The 23239-nt window shown below is 43.0% G+C and overlaps 1 protein-coding gene across 39 annotated transcripts in view; it reads right to left on the bottom strand.

Annotated features, from left to right (window-relative positions):
* Positions 1-23239, bottom strand: part of cast (calpastatin) — a 174194-nt gene that overhangs the window by 19925 nt on the left and 131030 nt on the right. For 26 of the 39 annotated variants that reach the window (XM_033017307.1, XM_033017317.1, XM_033017306.1 and 23 more), the window contains 13 exons: positions 22646-22741; positions 21275-21325; positions 19074-19199; positions 15655-15783; positions 14039-14095; positions 12184-12273; positions 9363-9458; positions 8372-8422; positions 7083-7208; positions 5782-5838; positions 4550-4639; positions 2392-2487; positions 2004-2060 (listed from right to left, as the gene is read on the bottom strand). In XM_033017307.1, coding sequence (XP_032873198.1) covers positions 2004-2060; positions 2392-2487; positions 4550-4639; positions 5782-5838; positions 7083-7208; positions 8372-8422; positions 9363-9458; positions 12184-12273; positions 14039-14095; positions 15655-15783; positions 19074-19199; positions 21275-21325; positions 22646-22741 — 1122 coding nt within the window. The remainder of the gene's footprint in view (positions 1-2003; positions 2061-2391; positions 2488-4549; positions 4640-5781; positions 5839-7082; positions 7209-8371; positions 8423-9362; positions 9459-12183; positions 12274-14038; positions 14096-15654; positions 15784-19073; positions 19200-21274; positions 21326-22645; positions 22742-23239) is intronic. The other 13 variants (XM_033017315.1, XM_033017319.1, XM_033017334.1 and 10 more) reach the window with 13 other exon arrangements.

Raw genomic sequence — 23239 nt, 5'->3', positions numbered from 1 at the left:
CACCAATTGACAGAATGATTAGTATTTCCTGTGAATGTCCCTCTTAAATGAATCTCTGATCATGCCCAAGAGTGGGTGCGTCGGTTTAAATTTGCTTGCATTTTATAATCCTGAAAACGCCAGCACAGAGGTTGCAAAATCAGAAAGCATTTGTGTAAATATTAAGATACAATGTATTCACTTTGAAATACAATGTAAAAGCAATGTATACATTTTCACGAATATTTACAAAATACTATGTAAATAAAAATTTATAAATTATCGGGAATATTGAGAATTATTTGGATCATCTGCATAAAGAGGATTGTTGAGCTGTCTTTTTCCTTAAGTAAGTTACACTCTTAATGTTGCCAGATCCAAAAACTGACATAAAAATCTATCAACTCTAACGGGACGTAAAAAGCACAATATTCTAAGCCTGGATAAAAAGATGACAATGAATGAGAATTGGTGGGCCACGTTACTTTTACTGCTCAATTACAATTCTTATTTTCCAAGTATTTCATCTTTCTCTTAAAGTCATAGTCACAGTCGCACAGCATGGAAACAGTCCTTCAGCTTAACTTGCCTACACCGACCAACATGTCCCAGCTACACTTGTCCCACATGTCTGCGTTTGGCCGATATCCTAAACTTATCATATCTATGTACCTGTCTAATTGTTTCTTAAACATTGCGATTGTACTCGCTAAATGTTGTCATAGTACCTGCGATAGTTCTCTTCCTGATCACTTTAAGAAGAAATCAAAAACACAAATTGTATTTCTTCCAAAAAGAAAACATGGGGTCTTCCAATCTGATGCAATAATTAGATCAGCATTTATATTGACCCCAGCACTAAGTATGGAGAAAAACCTAGACACACTTTCTAACTTCACAGACCACAGTCTGTTCGTATTGGTGGAAATGTGTCAGCCTCGATAACAATCAGCACGGGAGCACCTCAAGGCTGCGTGCTCAGCCCCCTGCTGTACTCACTCTATACTCATGACTGCGTAGCCGGTCATAGTGCGAACTCCATCATCAAGTTCGCTGATGACACCATTGTTGTGGGACATATCACTGATGGGGACGAGTCAGAGTATAGAAGAGAGATCGAGCGACTGACCATATGGTGCCAGCACAATAACCTGGCCCTCAACACCAGTAAAACCAAGGAACTGATCGTGGACTTTGGAAGGGGTAGGATGGGGACCCACAGTCCCGTTTATATCAATGGTGGAAAGGGTCAAGAGCTTCAAATTCCTGGGCGTGCATATCTCTGAAGATCTTTCCTGGTCCGAGAACATTGATGCAATTATTAAGAAAGCACATCAGCGCCTCTACTTCCGGAGAAGATTACGGAGAGTCGGTATGTCAAGGAAGACTCTCTCAAACTTCTACAGGTGCACGTAGGGAGCATGCTGACTGGTTGCATCGTGGCTCGGTTCAGTAACTTGAGCGCCCTGGAGCGGAAAAGACTACAAAAAGTAGTAAACGCTGCCCAATCCATCATCAGCTCTGATCTCCCTACCATCGAGGGGATCTATCGCAGTCGCTGCCACAAAAAGGCTGGCAGCATCATCAAGGACCCACACCATCCGGGCCACACACTCATCTCCCTGCTACCTTCAGGTAGAAGGTACAGGTGCCTGAAGACTGCAACGACCAGGTTCAGAAATAGCTACTTCCCTACAGCCATCAGGCTATTAAACTCGGCTCGGACTAAACTCTGAACATTAATAGCCCATTATCTGTTTATTTGCACTTTATCAGTTTATTTATTCATGTGTGTATATATTTATATAATGGTATATGGACACACTGATCTGTTCGGTAGTCATGCCTACTATGTTCTGTTGTGCTGAAGCAAAGTAAGAATTTCCTATTGTGTCCTATCTGGGACACATGACAATAAACTCTCTTGAATCTTGAACTATGAGATTAGGAGAGTCACGAACTGCTGCAGTGGCACCCTATAGAATATTACTGCAGAAGGAATTAAACTTAATCTTCTCTATTACCTTTGGTTTAGTTCCTGCACCAGTAGAGGAGGCGGGCAATTTGCTTTTGCCTTTATCCTATTGCAAAGAGGGAAATTAAATGAAACCCTTCATGTGATAACAAAATGATTTAGAAATTATAAAAACTGGTAAAGCAGCAGCATAGTCAAAGCACAATACATCGCGTCAGTGAAAAACTGGTGCAGTGTAAACATGGCAGGAGGTAGAACAATTATTTGATTAGTCACAGCATTTGGATTAAACAAATGTGATTACTCAGTGGAAGGCGTATGTGCATACAAACTTTAGTTTTACATTAATATTTGAATATCTATAATTATGGTGATTTAAGGGTAATTTCTGCTGCTAAATTGTATCGACTTAATGCAAACTAATTATTGGATCAGACCTTTGGATCAGCTGGCGGTGTAAATCTGTAGTCGGGCGGTATGGTTTCGTCAGTTTCTCCCACAAGTTCAGCTTTCTTCTTGGAAGAATCGGATTCCTGAAAATATACTTTGATTTTTAAAAATCAACCAAATGTGCAGGTAGCAGGTACAGGAGCCTGAAGACTGCAACAACCAGGTTCAGGAATAGCTACTTCCCCACAGCTACCTTGAATTTCCATATCTTGTGCCTCGAGGAAAATTACATGAAGTTGCATTTACAAAATCAATTCAGCTGAGATTATCAATTGTCTTAAACATATGTACCCAAGGACAGACAAGACTATATCGCCATACTTAGACTATGGGTGCTGTCATAGAAACATAGAAAAGAGGTGCAGGAGTAGGCCATTCGGCCCTTCGAGCCTGCACCGCCATTCAATATGATCATGGCTGATCATCCAACTCAGTACCCTGTACCTGCCTTCTCTCCATACCCCCTGATCCCTTTAGCCACAAGGGCCTCATCTAACTCCCTCTTAAATATAGCCAATGAACTGGCCTCAACTACCTTCTGTGGCAGAGAATTCCAGAGATTCACCACTCTCTGTGTGAAAAATGTTTTTCTCATCTCGGTCCTAAACGATTTCCCCTTATCCTTAAACTGTGACCCCTTGTTCTGTCTGTACGGAGTTTGTACGTTCTCCCCATGACTGCGTGGGTTTTCTCTGAAATCTTTGGTTTCCTCTCACATGCCAAAGACATACAGGCTAGTAGGTGTAAATTGTCCCGAGTGTGTGTATGATAGTGTTAATGTGTGGGGATCGCTACAGAGCAGACTCGGTGGGCCGAAGGGCTTGTATCTCTAAACTAAACTAAACTCCATTGTCACATCCGAAGTTAGGCAATATTCACGCATTTCCACTGATGTAGTCTGGAGTTTGGATGTTTTATACCTCTGATACTCTGCAACAAAAGCTTTGATTGTTACATTCCCACTATCTTTATTCTCTCATCCAAACAGTACAGATGAGTGTTTATTTGAGCATGCTGGGTTTATCCATCTATTATGAATGTTAATTATTGCTGTAATATTAATCTAAGCTTCAGCATTGCCAAAGTTTATCTCGGTCATTTATCTACTTTTGTTGCTTCAACATATCTTCCTTTGTTCATCAAGTGAAATCTTCCTTCAGCCTCCTCCACATCTCGGCCCAAAAGCAGCACTTATCTCAACTTTCTTATTACCTACCCCAACCTTTATTTGCTCCTTCCAGGTTCATCAGGAAATGCTCATCCTGCCGATAACCTAGTTCTCATTTATGTACGGACCTAACACCTAACTTCCCTTCTATTAGCCAGATGCTCCCAGTGATTCCTACACCTTGGGCATTCTCCAACTCCTTCAAATTAATTGTTATCCCTCCTCAAATGACTCATTCCTCCTCATATCCCATCTGCCTATAGTTAAATTATCATGTTATGATTGCTTTGAAACATTTGTTGCAAACTAGATGGGCTACATAAATGCAAACTTGTAACTATAGCAGACCCAAGGAAATTATGTTGAAAAGGAAGAATAAGAAGCACACATGTAAGAAAAAACTAACATTATTATTGCAAACATTACTGCAGGAGGTACAATGCATTAGTTACACAATGAATCACTGGAGTGGGGACAGAATCATCTCAAGCGTAACAATGTATGCTTGCTGTGCCAGGAAATACTCCGATATATTAACATATAAAAATTATTAAGCCATTGGACACGCTAGATGCAGGAAACATGTTCCTGATGCTGGGGGAGTCCAAAACCAGGGACCACAGTTTAAGAATAAGGGGCAGGCCATTTAGAACTGAGATGAGGGAAAACTTTTTCACACAATGAGTTGTGAATTTGTGGAATTCTCTACCACAGAAGGCAGTGGAGGTTGATTCACTGGATGCATTCAAAAGAGTGTTGGATAGAGCTCTTCGGGCTAGTGGAATCAAGGGATCTGGGGAGAAGGCAGGAACGGGATACTGTGTGTGGATGATCAGCCATGATCACATTGAATGGCGGTGCTGGCTGGAAGGGCCGAATGGCCTCCTCCTGCACCTATTGTCTATGTATCTATGTATGTATCTATATCGTGTTGTGACAGGGTTCGAGGTCAGAAACTAGCAGCGGAAAAATATTACCTTCACTGCAGGGCCAGTATATTTTGGAGCTGATTTGTCAGGTGCCTCTGATGGAAGGGTTTTTGCAAGTAGGTCAAATGGATCTTTACCCTTTAAAAAGAAAATACATTATTTAAATTCAAGTTAAACTTCATCTGTACAATCAGCAGTGAAATGTATTGCTGAAAATGTGGCTGGAATAATGCCTGACTGCCCCACAGAAATGAAACAGCCTCCGGCTCCCATTCCAACGTGATGATTTACAATGCAGGAGGGCAACTGTGGGTGCGATACTTAAGGGCCTGTTCCACCAGCATGTGACTGCATGCGGCGAGCGTGACCTAACGTGGTCGCTTGAGCCGTACGGCCTCGCGGGGCCACTCCCTCTTCGATCGCCGGAGCCGTATGGAGTTGTGCGGAGATCGCGTGGAGCTCCGAAAAACTGACACTGTCCAAAAATTCCGCGCGGCAATGGCCTGCCGGCCCGCAGCCGCATTGAGGCCGTACGCAACATCTTGATGGCGTGCGCCTAGCGCGTGGCATTGCGCGATGACGTCGCCACCCAGCATGCCGTTGCGTGACGACGTAACCGCCCGACGCCGTGCGACATCCAAATTCAGTCGGCCCGCCTCCTGCCCAGCTGATTGGCGAGTATGATGTCGGGACCAGCCCCGCACAACTCCAGACGGCTCTGCGGTTGGAAGTGGGACCGGCCCCGCGAGGCCGTACGCCTCAAGCCACCACGTTTGGTCGCGCTAGACGCATGCAATCACATGCTGGTGGGACAGGCCCTTAAGTCAATCACACTGCCATGCATCTGATAATTATGAATAAAGCCAGGTTTACTGATAAAGAATAGGCTGAAACTTTGGCAGCTTGAGAGCACACCACAGGGATACAGAAAGCCAACTTGTTGCTAATCAGCGATGATTAAGTGATGACGTCCACATTGACCAGTATTAACCCACCCATGGACAGAGAGAGAGAGAGAGAGCACAGAGAGGACAGGGCAGCAGGAATGCACTGCATCAGCTGGGAGATTTGGGAAGTGAGCTCATGACAGAGACTTAAATAGAAAACAGGATCTTCAAATTGTATGCTGTGTCCATGGAGCCTGTGGATGTATGATCCTAAAATTACATTGACAGATACTTGAAGTGCCAGAGTGGCAAATGAAACTATAAGCTGCTGGCCTGCCTCTACTGTGATGGATATGCTCATATTTCACATTCAACGTCTGAATTATCACTTACCTTTGGAGCACTTTGATTTGCAGATACAGAAGCAGCTGTTGAAGCTTTCAGAGGCTCCTGTACAAAAAAAGGCAATTTCACATGATGTTAGCCTTGCTGGCTGCGCACCAGAGAAGCAAACAGGAAGAATCTCAGTCCTGTCGTGAAGTTCAGCTAATGTCTGTTTTGGAGCAGCGATCCATTGCTGGGAGGTTCACACACAGTGACTCACATCAATGCACCAGGGTTGGTTTAAATCACAATTCCTGTCTAAAAGCATTGGGGAATTCTTGCTGGTTAATTATTCCATTCATATGAATCATTGAGGCTCCCAACAATGCAGTCAGTCTGCGCGCCTGCCAGCACTTTACAGCAGCAAACTATACCAGGTCGAGAAACCTTAAATGGCAGTCTACAGTAAGCCACAGCACAGCTGACGGAGCTGTATCCTGCTTGCACAGTCAGACAGAGGAACCAGAGAGGTGGATGGACGTCTCCCATTTCTCAGATCGTGATGTCTGGAAGCTTGTGCGAGATGGACATCCTCTGGCTCAGAAGATCAGTTGGGGCCACAGTAATGGGAGCGGGGAGAACATGGCCACAGATGTGTACTCATGAAGAGATTTATCTTGAACAATGGAAGTGGAACTTCAATTAGAAGTGGACCTAACTAATTCTGCCTTTGGAGGCTAACCAGGCTAGAGGTGAGGGCTATCCTCCTGATCAGCTTCAGGGCATTCCAAGTCTATGTCACTGGACAGAGATTTTCAAAGATTCACAACCATCAGGGAAAGTAAATAAGCAACCACATTTTCTGAAGAGAGAGTGAGTGAGTGAGTGAGTGAGTCTGTCTGTCTGTCTGTCTGTCTGTCTGTGTGTGTGTGTGTGTGTGTCTGTCTGTGTGTGTGTGTGTGTCTGCGCGCTAGGTTCCCCAAAGAGAGCAAAATCATCTGATCATCAAGCTCTCTTTCCTGCTCGTGTTTCTGACAATTATGAGCCAGGCGTGATATAACAAGCTTTCATTTTGTTTCTCCTGGTTTCTTTTGTGGCTGGGACTTGTACTGGTCTGCTCTCATGACACGATTTAAATGTGCTAGACGCTACAAGTATAGTTTCTACATTCTACAAAAGAATGAAATCTTTCATCTTTATCAGTGGTGGTAATGTCGAATCTTATATGCTTTCCTCTTTGTTCCCCGATCGAAATTTGCTATTATTGGTCATGTGGTCAATCAAATTATAAAAGCAAAACATGAGTAAATTCTAATAATTCACAGACGTTGCCCCTTTTTTTCTTTAACACCCTTTTGTTGGATTTATACCTGTTTCAGCGTTGAGTGTGGTGCAGCAACATGGGAAACTGGAGCGGAGCATTTTGAAACTTGAGCCGCAGAGCTTTGGACAAGGTCTGCTGACAGTGACGTCAGGACATCATCTTCTGTCATCGTCTGTGATAACAATGTTGTTAGTATCATGAAACCAATGCAAAGACATTTCAAGAATTCATATACAAAGGCCCTAAATTCTCAATCCTGCAGCAGGCATTAAGAAATGATTTCACTTGTTACTTCACTTGGATGTGATTGCACACTATCTCCATCTCTATGCGACATACCCAATGATTTGATCTCGAGTTTTATCAACTAGCAAGGGGAAAATGTGTTGCTTTTCTTTATATTGAATGATAAGTATTAAAATTACAAAGATCTGAAAATCTAAAATTCATCAAAAAATATGATCAAGTATTAAAGACTTTCAAGTTTTGTTATATTAAGGGATAGAGTCGCCCCATTGCAGGAAGGATGGGAAGAATTTGAGAGGGTGCAGAAGAGATTGACCAGAATGCTGCCCAGAATAGAAGGTATATGCAATAAGGAGAGACATGGATTGTTTTCTCCGAATTGCCTGACATTGAGGGGGGTCCTGACAGAAGTAAATAGAATTATGAGAGCCACAGAGGGTAGACAGTCAGAACAATTTTCCTAGGGTGGAAACGTTAAAGGTGCGAGGAAACAGCTTGAGGGTGAGAGGGACAAAGTTGAAAGGGGATATGTGGGGCAAGTTGTTTTACCCAGAGAGTGGTTGGTCCCTGGAAGACACTGGCGGGTGTGGTGGTGGAGGCAGATATGATATTGCCATTTAAGAGGCTTATGGATAGGCACATGAATATGCAGGGGATGGAGGGAAATTAGTTTAACTTGGCTTCATGTTCGGCATGGACATTGTGAGCTGAATAATCTGTTCCTGAGCTGTTAAGTGATACAAAATATACACTAATGTAGGAGAAACAAACCGAATGAGCTTTTACAGTTCATTTCTTCATATTTAAAATTATTTCATGTTTCCTCCTGACTAGCATGGGAGGTCCACGAAAATCAAATTTTTGTTTTTTACCAAAACAACTGGAATCCTAGATGTGATCACACATGAGACCTACTGCCATTCCACGATGGAACAACATAAAGAGGTCTACTTTAGAAAACTTACATCACATTTATTCAGTGTGTGCATGAATGCCTTTGACTGATGGGATAGAATCGCAGTGCATTTTATTAAAGAAATCCAAAAGATTTTTTTTGAAGAAAATTACAAACTTTATTCTCTCTCTCACCTTTGGTTTTGCTCCTGAAGAAGTGACAGAAGAGGTTGGTTTGCCTTTATCCTGTTGTAAAGAACAAATGTTCATCTTATTGACATCAGAATTCGAAGTCATTGAAATAATTGGCACAGAAACATCATCAAACATTTAGCTACTATTACACTAATCCTACACTACGGGAGTCAGAGGTTATGGGGAGAAGGCAGGAGAATGGGGTTAGGAGGGAGAGATGGTTCAGTCATGATTGAATGGCGGAGTAGACTTAAGCCGAATGGCCTAATACTGCTCTTATTACTTATCAACCCTGTTTCGTTTACTCTGCATTCACCCAGATTCTAATCAGAGATCAACACACGGGGCAATTTATATCATGATATATTAACCTACTAACCCATAGGCACATGAATATGCAGGGGATGGACGGATATGCAGGGGGTGAAGGCGTATTTTGAATATAGGAAACCCACATGCTCCCAGGGAGAATGAGCAACCTCCACAGAAATACAGCACCTGAAATCAGGATTGGAGCTCTGCTGGAAATGAATTCATTTGGTTTATTTGCAAGATGAATATGGCTAAACATTTTGGCAACTACCAACATCCTGACATCAATAAGTTGACCTGAAGTGTTCATCAAAAGGACTGAGTGGTTGGAGAAAGTGGCTTACGACCAGCTTCACAAGAGCAATTAGACATGGGCAATAAATTCAAGCCTTCTCCATGTTGCCCATATCAAGAAGCATGATTTAAAAAATAAATAATCTATTGTAATATGGTGGGTTTTGGCATGTACTGGTCTAATTTATATTACTCAGCAATATGTATTTTGTGCTCTTGCCAAATCCATAAAGAGTTCAAAGTTAGTTATACTAGTTCAACTATAGTTTAAAAAGAAATGCTATACGAAATAATTCTAGCTGTTCTATATATGGACATAGTATGAAGAATTCTAACAGTGCTTTGCCTCATATTGGCTTCCTACAAAACTAATTTTAGACCAAACCTTTGAATCGGGCTGTTTCCCATATCGGTACTCAGGCGGGATTGTACTTTCTCGTTCTCCCAATCGCTCAATGGACTTCTCTTTTGCATCTGCTTCCTAAAGTTATTAAAAACAACATTAATCAAAATATAAAATTAAATATTTATGGCTCAATATCTAAACACTGCATTTGAATATCGCGCCCAGGAATATCATGAAGGTCCCGATAAAGCTGGCTGTTAAAATCAGTGGCCATTGAGAGAGACGGTATAAGCAGGTCACAAAGTCTGTTGTTTGGAGTTTGCTACTTTGTAATCCAAATTTGGATAATATAGAATGATGCATCTGGAAGGAAAATTTACAAATGCTCAAAAATGTGTGGGAGTTGGCTGGGAATGAAAATGTAAGTACTTCACATCCTAAAACACTTCCAGTTCAACTGAACATAGTCCACCCTCTGTTTTAACCATGACAGGATGGGGCTGGACAGCTGGTTACCCACTTTCACAAATAGGGCAGTCAGTAAATCCTTCTGGTTCAAGCAACATTGCTTTTGGTCCACACAGCTGGTTTTCTCTGGCTTTGGTACAAGCCAATGGACTGGGAGCAGCGCAGCTCTTTCCCAAAGGCACAGCAAGATTGTGTGTAAGCACAAAATGGCTGCTAAACCATCGTTGTGTCAAGACTTCCCTTTATTTCTGACGTCTTCTCCAGACCCTGAGAAATCAGGTCCACTTAACACAACAATCTCTTTCCCCATTCAGACACTGTAACCTTTTAAGTAACATAGAAACATAGAAATTAGGTGCAGGAGTAGGCCATTCGGCCCTTCGAGCCTGCACCGCCATTCAATATGATCATGGCTGATCATCCCACTCAGTATCCCGTACCTGCCTTCTCTCCATACCCTCTGATCCCCTTAGCCACAAGGGCCACATCTAACTCCCTCTTAAATATAGCCAATGAACTGGCCTCGACTACCCTCTGTGGCAGAGAGTTCCAGAGATTCACCACTCTCTGTGTGAAAAAAGTTCTTCTCATCTCGGTTTTAAAGGATTTCCCCCTTATCCTTAAGCTGTGACCCCTTGTCCTGGACATCCCCAACATCGGGAGCAATCTTCCTGCATCTAGCCTGTCCAACCCCTTAAGAATTTTAAAAGTTTCTATAAGATCCCCTCTCAATCTCCTAAATTCTAGAGCGTATAAACCAAGTCTATCCAGTCTTTCTTCATAAGACAGTCCTGACATCCCAGGAATCAGTCTGGCGAACCTTCTCTGCACTCCCTCTAGGGCAATAATGTCCTTCCTCAGATTTGGAGACCAAAACTGTACGCAATACTCCAGGTGTGGTCTCACCAAGACCCTGTACAACTGCAGTAGAACCTCCCTGCTCCTATACTCAAATCCTTTTGCTATGAAAGCTAACATACCATTCGCTTTCTTCACTGCCTGCTGCACCTGCATGCCTACTTTCAATGACTGGTGTACCATGACACCCAGGTCTCGCTGCATCTCCCCTTTTTCTAGTCGGCCACCATTTAGATAATAGTCTGCTTTCCTGTTTTTGCCACCACTGCTCCTTGCTGCCCTCCATCACTACCCCTTCATACCTTCCACCTTCTAAGAGAACCTATGTCCACCACTATGCTCCAATCTTCTCTGCTAGTCTGTTAATCAAGCTGTAATATTGGAGCACATTTAATTAACCTATTGTAGTAGGAGGCTGCTCCTTCAGCAATGGATACCCAGTTTGTGCCCATTAGTTCATTATCTAATGAGAATTCCCCAGGCAAAACCAGTTGTTGCTGCAAAATCATTACCTTAGCTAATGTTTGGTCCATGCAGTATTTAGTTCACCAAAGGCAATCTACAAGGAACTTCCATTTCCATTCTTCAGTTTTACACACTCAAAATTAGTCGCAAAATATGTCTACACTCGCCCAACACAGATCGCCAGCTCTCCTGCTGCTTCTCTGTACGGCCAACCAATCACTGACTGATCGGCCCAGTGGCTGCTTCATTGGAGTAGATACTAAATCATGAATTGAGAGCCTCATTAAAAACATGCTGAATAAAAGCTGACAGCTGACATCACAAATGGTCACTTGACCTCATCCAAAACAATGTCACAAAACCCACACTCCTGGGGTCATACAGTGATGGTGCAGAATTGCTTCTGAAACACAATAACCAAGTGCTTACAGCAAGAGTTGTAGTGCATCTAACAGCATGACTAATGGGCACAAACTGGGTATCCATTGTTGAAGGAGCAGCCTCCTACTACAGTAGGTTTATTAAATGTTCTCCAATATTCCCGCTTGATTAACATAGCAGAGAAGATTGGAGCATAGTGGTGGACATAGGTTCTCTTAGAAGGTGGAAGGTATGAAGGGGTAGTGATGGAGGGCAGCAAGGAGCAGTACTTAAAAGGTTACAGTGTCTGAATGGGGAAAGAGATTGTTGTGTTAAGTGGACCTGATTTCTCAGGGTTGGGAGAAGACGTCAGAAATAAAGGGAAGTCTTGACACATTGGAAAGGGGTCTAGCGTAGCAGAGGGTATTAGAGAATGTATTACAAGACTACAGCAGCACTCAAAGTTCTGGAGAAGAACACTCAACCATTCGTATAACAGGTTGTCAGCATTAGTCCACCAAGAGCATTTGGATTTGACTAATTCATCTTCTCTGGTAGCTTGCAGATTATGTATTCCGCAAGACCTGTATCATGTGATCAAATTAAGGCATGTAATGTAAATGTCATGTAATGTAAATGTGCTTCTTCAAGAAAAACATATGATGCAGTAATATGAAGATTGAAAGTTCCATACAAATTTCATTTGTACCTTCACTTCAGGGCCTGAAAATTTGGGAGCAGAATTGTCAGGTGCCTCAGATGGAAGACTTGCTGCAAGTAGGTCAAATGGATCTATACCCTTTGAAAACAAAATATATATTTTTTACATCTTGACAAATTTCAGCCGAAACAGACATGAACAGCAACAAAATGAAAACAAGATGTACTTAATGTCTGCAATTTGGCCCGTTGCAAATAGATAAATTACAATTGCTTTTATAACATTTTCCACAATATCTTTTCCACAATGACAAAATACGGAGCTAATGATTAAACAAGTACATTTTTAATGACCTCCTTGGCTATTATAAATGTGGGGGATGGGATGGGATGATGTTGGGGTGGGGGGACGGCAAGACAGAAGTTATCCTGGGAAAGAGCAGAAGTTTCTGTACTGAATGTCATAAGGAATAGAAGTAGAATTAGGCCATTCGGCCCATCAAGTCTACTCCACCATTCAATCATGGCTGATCTATCTCTCCCTCCAAACCCCATTCTCCTGCCTTCTCCCCATAACCTCTGACACCCTGTACTAATCATGAATCTATCTATCTCTGTCTTAAAAATATCCACTGACTTGGTCTCCACAGCCTTCTGTGGCAAATCTTTGGTGAATCTCAGTGAATCATTTTAGGCTCCAAGGAGCAAAAATCTGGCTCGTTGGAGCCTAAATGTTGTAATGTTGTAAAGTAAATGGTCAGCACTCCACCAAAAGTACTGAATGAAACATTGACAAAGGCTCCAGGAGTACATTCAGGTTGGAAGTTGAGAGCTGAATGGAATAATGTCATAAGTGATAGGAATAGAATTAGGCCATTCGGCCCCATCATATCTACTCTGCCATTCAATCATGGTTGATCTATCTCTCCTGCCTTCTCCCCATAACGTCTGACACCTGTACTAATTAAGAATCCATCTATCTCTGCCTTAAATATATCCACTGCCTTGGCCTCCACAGCCTTCTGTGGCAAAGAATTCCACAGATTCACCACCCTCTGATTAGAGAAATTCCTCCTCATCTCTTTCCTAAAATAATATCCTTTAATTCTGAGGCTATGACCTCTAGTCCTGGACTCTCCCACTAGTGGAAACATCCTCCCCACATCTATCCAAGCCTTTCACTATTCTGTACGTTTCAATGAGGTCCCCCCCTCATTCGTCTAAACACCAGTGAGTATAGGCCCAGTGCCGACAAATGCTCATCATATATTAACCCACTCATTCCTGGGATAATGTGACTTTTGAGAGGTATAACGTCTTATGCATGATGAGAAATTGCCATCTATGTTTTCATAATTTTTCTATAAATTATCCCGTGGCCCACTGGCAAAGAGTCATGGAACTGTGCAGCACAGAATCATGCCCTTCAGCCCACCATGTCTGTGCTCACCAAGATGGCATACTGGACTAGTCCCTTTTGCCTACATTTGGCCCACAAACCCTTCCATGTATCTGTCCAAATGTCTTTCAAAAGTCACCATTGTATATGCTTGTATAGCTTCCCCTCTCATCTCATTCCAGATATGGACTACCCTTTTACTAAACAAGCTGCACCCGAGTCCCTCTTAAGTCTATAGCCTCTAGTTTTAGAATCCTCTACACTGGGTAAAAGTCTGTGAGCATTCACTTCATACATGTCAGTTATGAATGTACACATCAATAAGGCCAACCCTCAGCCTGACACGCCCAAAGATATGGATCCCAGCCAATCCAACCTCTCTCTGCAATTCAAACGCAGGCAACACCCTGGTGAAAAAACACCCTGCCCCTCTTCAACACTAAACACGTTTCTATTCTGAAGAGGGTCACTAAAGTTCACATATTTTCCCTGACACATCACCTACCTTAGCATGTGTCTGACTTGCTGATACTGGGGCAGCTGCAGTGGCTTTCAGTGGAGCCTGAGTAAAATAGAAAGTATAGTATTTATTGTGTAGGAAGGAACTGGAGATGCTGGTTTAAACTGAAGATAGACTCCAAAAGCTGGAGCAACCCAGCGGGCCAGGCAGCATCTCTGGAGAGAAGGAATGGGTGATGATTCAGGTCGAGACCCTTCTAGTATTTATTATTGTTTCATAGGTTTACATTTAACTGAGAGTCCCAGTAGCATTTCTACCAACTTTTTTGCAAGACTTTAAACAATTGTGTCATTTGTTGGTGCAAATGAGAGATCCCACTGGAACAAAACAGTTAAGAATGTTGTTAAATTCATATTTACTGCACACTCGCCCTCTAGCCTATTGCTCTGGCCACAGTTAAGGGCCTGTCCCACTTACGTGTCCTTGGCACGCAAATTACGCAACCTCGTGGTCGCGTTGAGGCGCACGGGCATCGTATGGCCGCACGGGACCAGCCCCACTGAGAAGCGCGGAGGGGTATGTAGTTGTGCGCGAAATTTTTGTAGCGAACGAAATCTTCGCGTAACTGACGTGGGTAACAAAGTGGGACAGGCCCAAGACCCTGGCGCGACGCAACGTCTCACCTCCGACAGGAGCAGAAGCAGGCAAATGATCATCGAGCTCAGCCTTGGGCTCACGGCCGTTGTGGTCCGGATCCGCCCCCACTTCTACTCCCAGGGCGGGGCCAAAAAAATTGAAGATAGACACAAAATGCTGGAGTAACTCAGCGGGAGCGGCAGCATCTCTGGAGAGAAGGAATGGATGACGTTTTGGGTCAAGACCCTTCTTTCAGACTGAAGAAGAGTCTCGACACGAAACATCATCCATTCCTTCTCTCCAGAGATGCTGCCGGTCCTGCTGAGTTACTCCAGCATTTTGTGTCCACCTTCAAATGACGTCACGCGCTCAGACGGCTGTGCGGACGCATGAAATCGCGCGCGACCTTCGCGGAAACGTCGCACCTCAACGCGACCACGAGGTCGCGTAATTAGCGTGCCAAGGACGCGTAAGTGGGGCAGGGACTTTACTTTTTGCTGCTGTGATCATGCCCTTACTCTGCCAGTCAGTGTAGTCGACTGTGGCAAATAGGGCATAGGGTAGAGAACACCAACTCCTGGCCCTCAGATACTGCTGCTGTCAATGACCTTAACAACTCTTTTCCAATGTTCCGACATTTAGAGACTTTTATAATCAGTTGAAAAATTAAGAATTATTGAAACAAATTAAAACATTTAAGTAATAGAAATTATTAAAATGTATTAATAATATTGTTAAATAAAATAAAACAAGCACTGAACCTCTATTTATCTTTTCACCCCTGGTTGGTGATCACGTTCAAATGAATATGGCTGTACTACTATACAAGCCATTGCTCAAGTGATTTTATTGGGGGGGGAGGGGGGTATCGTATATACGGTCCGCTGCTGGTTTCTCGTCAATACATCCAAGCTCTACACTTGCACGCGGTGGTGTATTTGACAGTGAATTTGGACGGCAGCTCTCCTACGAGGAGTTAAAAAGGGAAAAAGTGAATCTTTAATACTTTAAAATAAGGGTCATACCTCTTTCTGGTTGGAGGGAAGTGTTGCAAACTGTGGTGGTGCTCCAACTGAACATTTTGAAATAGGAGCGACAGAGCTCTGGACAAAGTCTCCCGACAGACAACCGAAGAGATCATCGTCAGTCATCTCCTGTAACAATATATCACACAATCAAAGTTCTCTTGCATTCAACAATTAGATCTTAATTTATAGATATTGCCATGAACCATAATTTCTCCTGTTCACAAAAGTCATGGGAAGGAAATGACAGCGAAATGACCTCAGCCCAGTCATTCCCCTCTTCACGTAAGGAACAAATGGACATTCACACTCAGAGGAGGAATGAGAGGAATAGATCGGGTAAATGCACAGAATCTCTTGCCCAGAGTAGGTGAATCGAGGACCAGAGGACACAGGTTTAAGGTGAAGGGGAAAAGATTTAATAGGCATCTGAAGGGTAACCTTTTCACAATAAAGGTGGTGGATGTATGGAACAAGCTGCCAGAGGACTACTTGAGACAGCGACTATCCCAACATTTAAGAAACCGTTAGACAGGTACATGGATAGGACAGGTGGGACTAGTGTAGATGGGACATGTGAACAAGTTGGGCCGAAGGGCCTGTTTCCCCATTGTATCACTCTTTGACTCTATGACTCTGGCGCATTTACAGACTGCTGCAATCAGTTGCATGAAACCCTCTACAAAAATAAAATAGAGGAACTGGGAATTTGGCCCATCTGTTGAATGGCAGGCTCCACACAGCTTTTTTTCCACCCTCCTTTTCTTCCTTCCCTCTATTCATCTAGGAGCAAAACGATTAAGAATACTGTTAAAATCATATTCACTCCACGCTCGCCTTCTGGCCTATTTCTCTGGCCACAGTTACCTTTCACAGCTGTAATGGAGCTCTGGCCCTTATTCTGACAGTCACAGTAGTCGACTGTGGCAAATAGGACATAAGCCTTTCACTATTCTGGCCTATTTCTTTCTTGTCCTTATTGTCAATTCCTTATTGGCCCTAAAGATGCATTGTGCAACCTGTAAAAATGTGTGTTCCCAGTGGAATAAATCAAGTGTTCAATGGGAAATAAATTAATGATGGCTCAGCTGTGCTTTGTATCTCATGTCAGTAAGTTAGGGTAACATGAAAGTCAGCTCCCCCTTTTGGAAGCAGCTGAACCTTGGCCCTCTTGCCTTCACGTCTCCATTATCGGGTGGCAAGGACAATCCAGTGGGAACAGATTGTAACTCAGCAGTGATCCCCAGCCAGGGTGCAACAACGCAGGCTTGCTTGACCACAGTTAGCAATGGCATTGGGTCTGCGATGGTCCTTTCATTGTGTAGCAGGTGCAGGATGACAATTGTTTTAAAGAAAAGCCAAATATGAGAAGATCCACCACATTTCCTCTCAGTCAATGGAGTTAAACATTTTTTTGTGAGGCCATAAAAGATCATGCATTGTGGTCAGCACTTCTCCTACATTTTCTCTTGGATTTGTCTTGAGGTGACGATCATGACCTTGAGCATGTAAATGGTGGGAATCTACAGAGCTCTTTGGCCACAGAGAGGAGGCAGCTGTGGAGGATTATTGCACTGGTCATTCCCTGCAGACAGCAGGTAGACGCCTCTGAAATTGCTGCAACTACATCTTATTTTGAAATAGGGATTTTGAAATAGGGACGACAGATGGCACAATGGGCTAAGTGTTCGGCTGGCAACCGGAAGGTAGCCGGTTCGAATCCCGCTTGGAGTGCATACTGTCGTTGTGTCCTTGGGCAAGACACTTCACCCACCTTTACCTGTGTGTGAATGTGTGTGAATGTGTGTGAGTGATTGGTGGTGGTCGGAGGGGCCGTAGGCGCAGAATGGCAGCCACGCTTCCGTCAGTCTGCCCCAGGGCAGCTGTGGCTACAGAAGTAGCTTACCACCACCGAGTGTGACTGAGGAGTGAATGAATAATGCGATGTAAAGTGCCTTGAGTATTAGAAAGGCGCTATATAAATCCCATTCATTATTATTATTATTATTTCTTGAAAACGATCACGATTTGAATGTATTGGAGATTTGGTTGAACCGCAGGTTACGGATGCCTGCAGCTCTGTTTTGCTTGTAATAGTGTTTTCCCAGCACACCAAAACCTTCCCCATGTTTTTCATTGTCTTTTGGATCTCCTGGTTGTTCTCATCAAGGTAGATGGTGGCTTCTGGCAGTAAGATGGAGTCTTATAGGCATCAATTATGGTGGTCCTCATTGAGTCAGCCAGCATGGAACTGGTCCTTCAGCCCAACTCATCCATGCCAAACAAGAAGCCCATATAAGCTAATAATAATATAATAATAATATATTTTATTGTCATTGCACATAAGTGCAACGAGATTTAGTATGCAGCTTCCATCCGATGTCATAACTTAAATAACTAATAAAATTTAGATTTAGATTTAGGCCTAACACGATTTGCCCGCATTTGGTGCATATCCCTCTAATTCCTTCTATCCACGTACCTGTCCAAATGTCTATTAAATGCTGTCATGGTACTAGCCTCAATTACCTTTTCTGGCATACCTTGTTCCGTACGCCCATTGCCTTCTGAATGAAAAGTTGCCCTTCAGGTTCCGATTGAATTATTCCCTCCCTCGTTGAACATCTGTCCTCTGGTTATTGATTCTCCTGCCATCTTATTGCTATTATTCATTTATTCACAAAACACACATGCAGAAACTGAGCATCAAACCAACATTCATCCTCTCACCAAAGTTTACAAAAGGAACGGCCTCATGCAGAACATATGTTTCTTCATCACACTTGCCCCATGGCACAATATTGGTATTTGACAATGCGATTCTGGACAATGTTTATCACTTCCCATACACCCAACAGTGGAGGCAGACCTTGCTGATGAAACTCACCATTGCCTTCATTCATCAACATAGCCTTTGGTGGTTTGAGGAAATGTGTGTTTTAAGGTCAAGGCCACAATGCTTTAATTCACCCAGAAGCAACAAAACCTTGCTTATGGATGATCACAAGGATGTGCACATGTGCAACTCATAGTGAACAACTTAAAATGTTGGTTGAATGCAAAAAAATGCTGTCTATTGATAATTTTCCAACTGGCAGAATAGTTAAATAAAGGCATTTAGAACAGAGATGAGGAAATACTTATTCACACAGAGAGTCTGTGGAATTCTCTGCCTCAGAGGGCAGTGGTTCCCTGGATACTTTCAAGAGAGAGCTAGATAGGGCTCTAAAAGATGGCGGAGTCAGGGAATATGGGGAGAAGGCAGGAACGGGGTACTGATTGGGGATGATTAGCCATGAGCACATTGAATGGTGGTGCTGGCTCGAAGGCCCGAATGGCCTACTCCTGCACCCATTGTCTATTTTCTATAAAATAAAAGGAAAAAGTGAATCTTTAATACTTCAAAATAAGGGTCATACCTCTTTCTGCTTGGAGGGAAGAGTTGCAAACTGTGTTGGTGCAACTGAGCATTTTGAAATAGGAGCGACAGAGCTCTGGCCAAAGCCTCCCGACAGAGAATCCAGGATATCATCGTCAGTCATCACCTGTACCAATAAAACACACAATCAAGTTCTCTTGCATTCAACAATAAAGTTCCAATTTAAAATAAATCTTAATTTGTAGAAATTGCCATGAACCATAATTTCTCCTGTTCACAAAAGCCATGAAATGGAAATGATGGAGAAGTGACCTCCCGACCATTCACCACCATCCAAGGAACGAATAGACATTCACTCACAGAGGAGGGATGAGAGGAATAGATTGGGTAGATGCACAGAGTTTCCTGTCCAGAGTAGATGATTCGAGGACCAGATGACAGGTTTAAGGTGAAGGGGAAAAGATTTAATAAGAATCTGAGGGGTATCCTTTTCACATAAAATGGAGGTGGGTGTATGGAACAAGCTGCCAGAGGAGATAGTTGAGACAGGGACTATCCCAACATTTAAGAAACAGTTAGACAGGTACATGGATAGGACAGGTTTGGAGGGATATGGACCAAACATGGGACATGTTGGCCAGTGTGGGCAAGTTGGGCCGAAGGGCCTGTTTCCACACTGTATCACTTTATGGCTCTATGAGATATATGCTCCTGATGGGTTCAGTTAAACCCATGCCTTACATTTCCAGAAAACTACCTCCAACAGTCTGAATCATCAAGGGAATTAATTTCCAACCTAGGTACAAGATCTACAACCAATACTTTTGCCAAAATACAAACTGCTGGAGGCATTTAGCGGGTCAGCCAAAAACTGTGCAGGGAACAGTCAGGCTACGATTTGGTTCTGGGCCCTTCTTCTAGCTGATAGGAGATGGGGAGAGAAACTAGAAAAGCAAGGTGGGGGCGGGGGAGAAAGACTGGCAAATGGTACAGAGTTGCTACAGCTGAAGGGGATTTGGAGAGCAGTAGGTGACAAAGGGTAGAGAGGAAAAGGAGGCAAAATGATATCAGATAAGGAGAGGAGCAAATTGTTAATCAGAGGGGTGGAATGTTGGTGGATGGGTTGGGGGGGAGGAGGTGAAAAAGTGGGGAATAAAAGGGAAATGGTGGACTCGGGATGGGAAATGTATGTACGATGGAGGGAAATGGAGCGGGGTGACTGGGGAGTGGGTTGGTTTGGCAGATGGTGAGAGAAATGGGACCACGCCAGTGTGGGGGGGGGGAGGGCAGTAATGCTTGGCGTTGGTGAATTCAATGTTCATGCTGTTGGGTAGTAATCTACAACCTTGATACATCTGTAAAGTGTATACACGGATATATTTTCCCCCCAAAAGGTAATTTGGGTTAATGGAAAGTTCATAAGATCACAAGTGATAGGAGTAGAATTAAGCCATTCGGCCCATCAAGTCTATTCCACCATTCCATCATGGCTGATCATTCTCTCCCTCCTAACCCAATTCTCCTGACTTCTCCCATACCCTCTGACACCCATACTAATCAAGAATCTATCTAGTTTACAAAACAAATAGCATTTATCAATAATTATTAATCATTAACATTTTAAATTATTTTTGATTGTTTATACTTAATGCAATACAAATAAATTTGACACTGATACAATACTGCAGATGTAAGGCTAGAATAAAACAGAAAATTCTCAACACTCATTTCATAACACAGTTCAGTTGCATGGTTGACCCGAGCCATCTCTTTCCACACGTGATGTCTGATCTGTTGAATATTGCATGCATTTTCTGTTTGTTTTACGATGAATTTAGTTAGCATTCGAGGAGATAGGGGTTTTGATTAAGGAAAAAGTATTTTTTCTCATCTTGTCACCAATAGAGTTAGAAGTGCCTTTGTATTGGCCTCATCCTCATGCTCAACACTTGTGAAGGATGAGCTAGCTACCATTTCTGATTCTGAGAGGAAAAACAAATCCAAACAAATAATTGAAGTACTACTGCTGGTCCAAAGTTAGACAATGAGCAGCTATTGTGAACATTTTCAATCTATCTCAGCCTTTGACTTCATAATGGCAGGAAAGTGGACTGTGGTCCTAGGCAGTTGGGCAGGAAGGCGGCTTTGGAAGGTTTGGTGCCCGACATTGCCAGGAGCACATTCCAAAGAGGTTTAAGTGAAAGCATATATTTAAAAAAATAGTTTTAACTTATTCATTACCTTTGGTTTTGCTCCTGGATCAGTGAAGGAAGGGGCTAATTTGCCTTTATCCTGTTGAAAATAAACATATCAAATCAGATCCTTGGAGACACAAGAAACTAGATGCTGGAAATTTGACGAAAAAACAAAATGCTGGAGGAACTCAGCAGGTCAGGCAGGATTTGTGGAGGGAATTGACAGATGCCGCTTCACCACAGCACCCTCTTCAGACTGGAGTGGAGGGTGGGGGAAGCAGAGGAAGAGGTAGGGGTGGGACAAAGCCTGGCAAGCAATAGGTGGATACATGAGGGGGTGATTGGGAGATGGGTGGAATAAGTGACAAATGCTGGAGGTGAAAGAGAGTCAAGAGGCTGTGAGAAGGAAAGAAGATGAGTGAAATGTAAAGCCAGAGGGATAGGGGTGGAAGGAGAAAGGGGGGAGGGAAAAGAGGGTATATGAAAGGAAAATGTGGGACTCAGGGATGGGAGATGAGCATATGAAGGAGGGGAAAGGAACAGTGTTACTAGGGTGGTGGGAGACATGCATGTGCGTCAGGAATTGGGGGGGGGGGGGAGGCAGGGTAAAGACAGGGGGAATCATGGGTTGGTATTATATGAAATTGGAGGATTCAATGATTGCATCTTTGGGCTTTAAGCTAACAAACAGTAACACGACGTGCTGAGTTAAAATGGTTAGCAACTGGGAGCTCCTGCAGGCCTTGGCAGACAGCTTAAGTGTTTGGCAAAACAGTCAACTAGTCTACGCTGGGTCTCGCCGATGTAAAGGAGATGACACAGGGAACAGCGAATGCAGACCGGTGCCGTCTCATCTGAGAAGGATCCTCAAGTCCCAGGGGGGACCTAAGAGAGGAGATGTAGAGACAGGTGTTACATCTCCTGTATTGTAGGGGTATGTACCTGGGGAGAGGGTGGATCAGGTGGGAAGGGATGTGCAGACCAAGGCGTTGCACTCAGAGTGGTCTTTTTTGCAAGAAGAAAGCAGTGGTACAGGAAGATACCTCAAGAGGTGGGATCAGATACCTCGAGAGTGTATCAGAATCAATTAGAATTTGAACCAAATAAGAACACAACTACAAATATAATCAGCATGAATCAAACAATTTTAACCACTTTAAAAACATGATTAATCAAAGATGTGTACTGATTTTGGTTTAAATCATACATCAAACTCTATTTTGTAATCCTATCTGGTTCCTTAACATGTGCAGCACCAGGATAATTATTACTATTGTCAGAGAATTTCATACCTGCTTTTTAGAAAGTAGATCATGATAAGATTTATTTTCAAGTATGTTCTTTATGGTGATAGCTTTTAAAATACAATATTATTAAAGCAGTTATTGACTTTTCTCAAATTGTTTGCTGGACTAACCTTGGGATCGGTCTGCTCTTTAAATCGGTAATCAGGCGGTATTGTGCTCTCATGCTCTCCCACTCGTTCACCCTTCTTCTTCGTTACATCCGACTCCTGAAAATTCAGGAGAAACAAAAATAATCAAGCCTAAATTTGTGAAAATATATTGATTCAATGTCCATGTCCTGCGTTTCGCTGAAATAATTACTGGCAATAGATGAATCAAGCTCACTATTGGAAGTAGTGCAAGGCAGTGGAAAAACTCCCTGTCAAAACACTCATAGTTGACAGAAAATGGTCTGGAATTCCCTCTCCTTACCTTGGTGCTGAGCTGAAATGCCCTCTAATTAATAACATTGGGTAGATCCTATTGCCGTTGGTTTCCCTCACAAACTCTGTATCCAAGACACTTTATCAGGTCAGTCTGAAGAAGGGTTTCGGCCCGAAACGTTGCCTATTTCCTTTGCTCCATAGATGCTGCTGCACCCGCTGAGTTTCTCCAGCACTTTTGTCTACTTTATCATCCCATCTACCTGACACACGTTTCAACATGCATCAGACAGGTTTTAAAACTTGACTGGATATTTGATCCAGTGGGAGCTTTGCACCATA

Source organism: Amblyraja radiata, chromosome 3 (genome assembly GCF_010909765.2).
Source record: "Amblyraja radiata isolate CabotCenter1 chromosome 3, sAmbRad1.1.pri, whole genome shotgun sequence".
NCBI lineage: Eukaryota > Metazoa > Chordata > Chondrichthyes > Rajiformes > Rajidae > Amblyraja > Amblyraja radiata.
The sequence above is the reverse complement of the archived record's forward strand: the minus strand, read 5'-3'. Positions and strand labels throughout refer to the sequence as shown.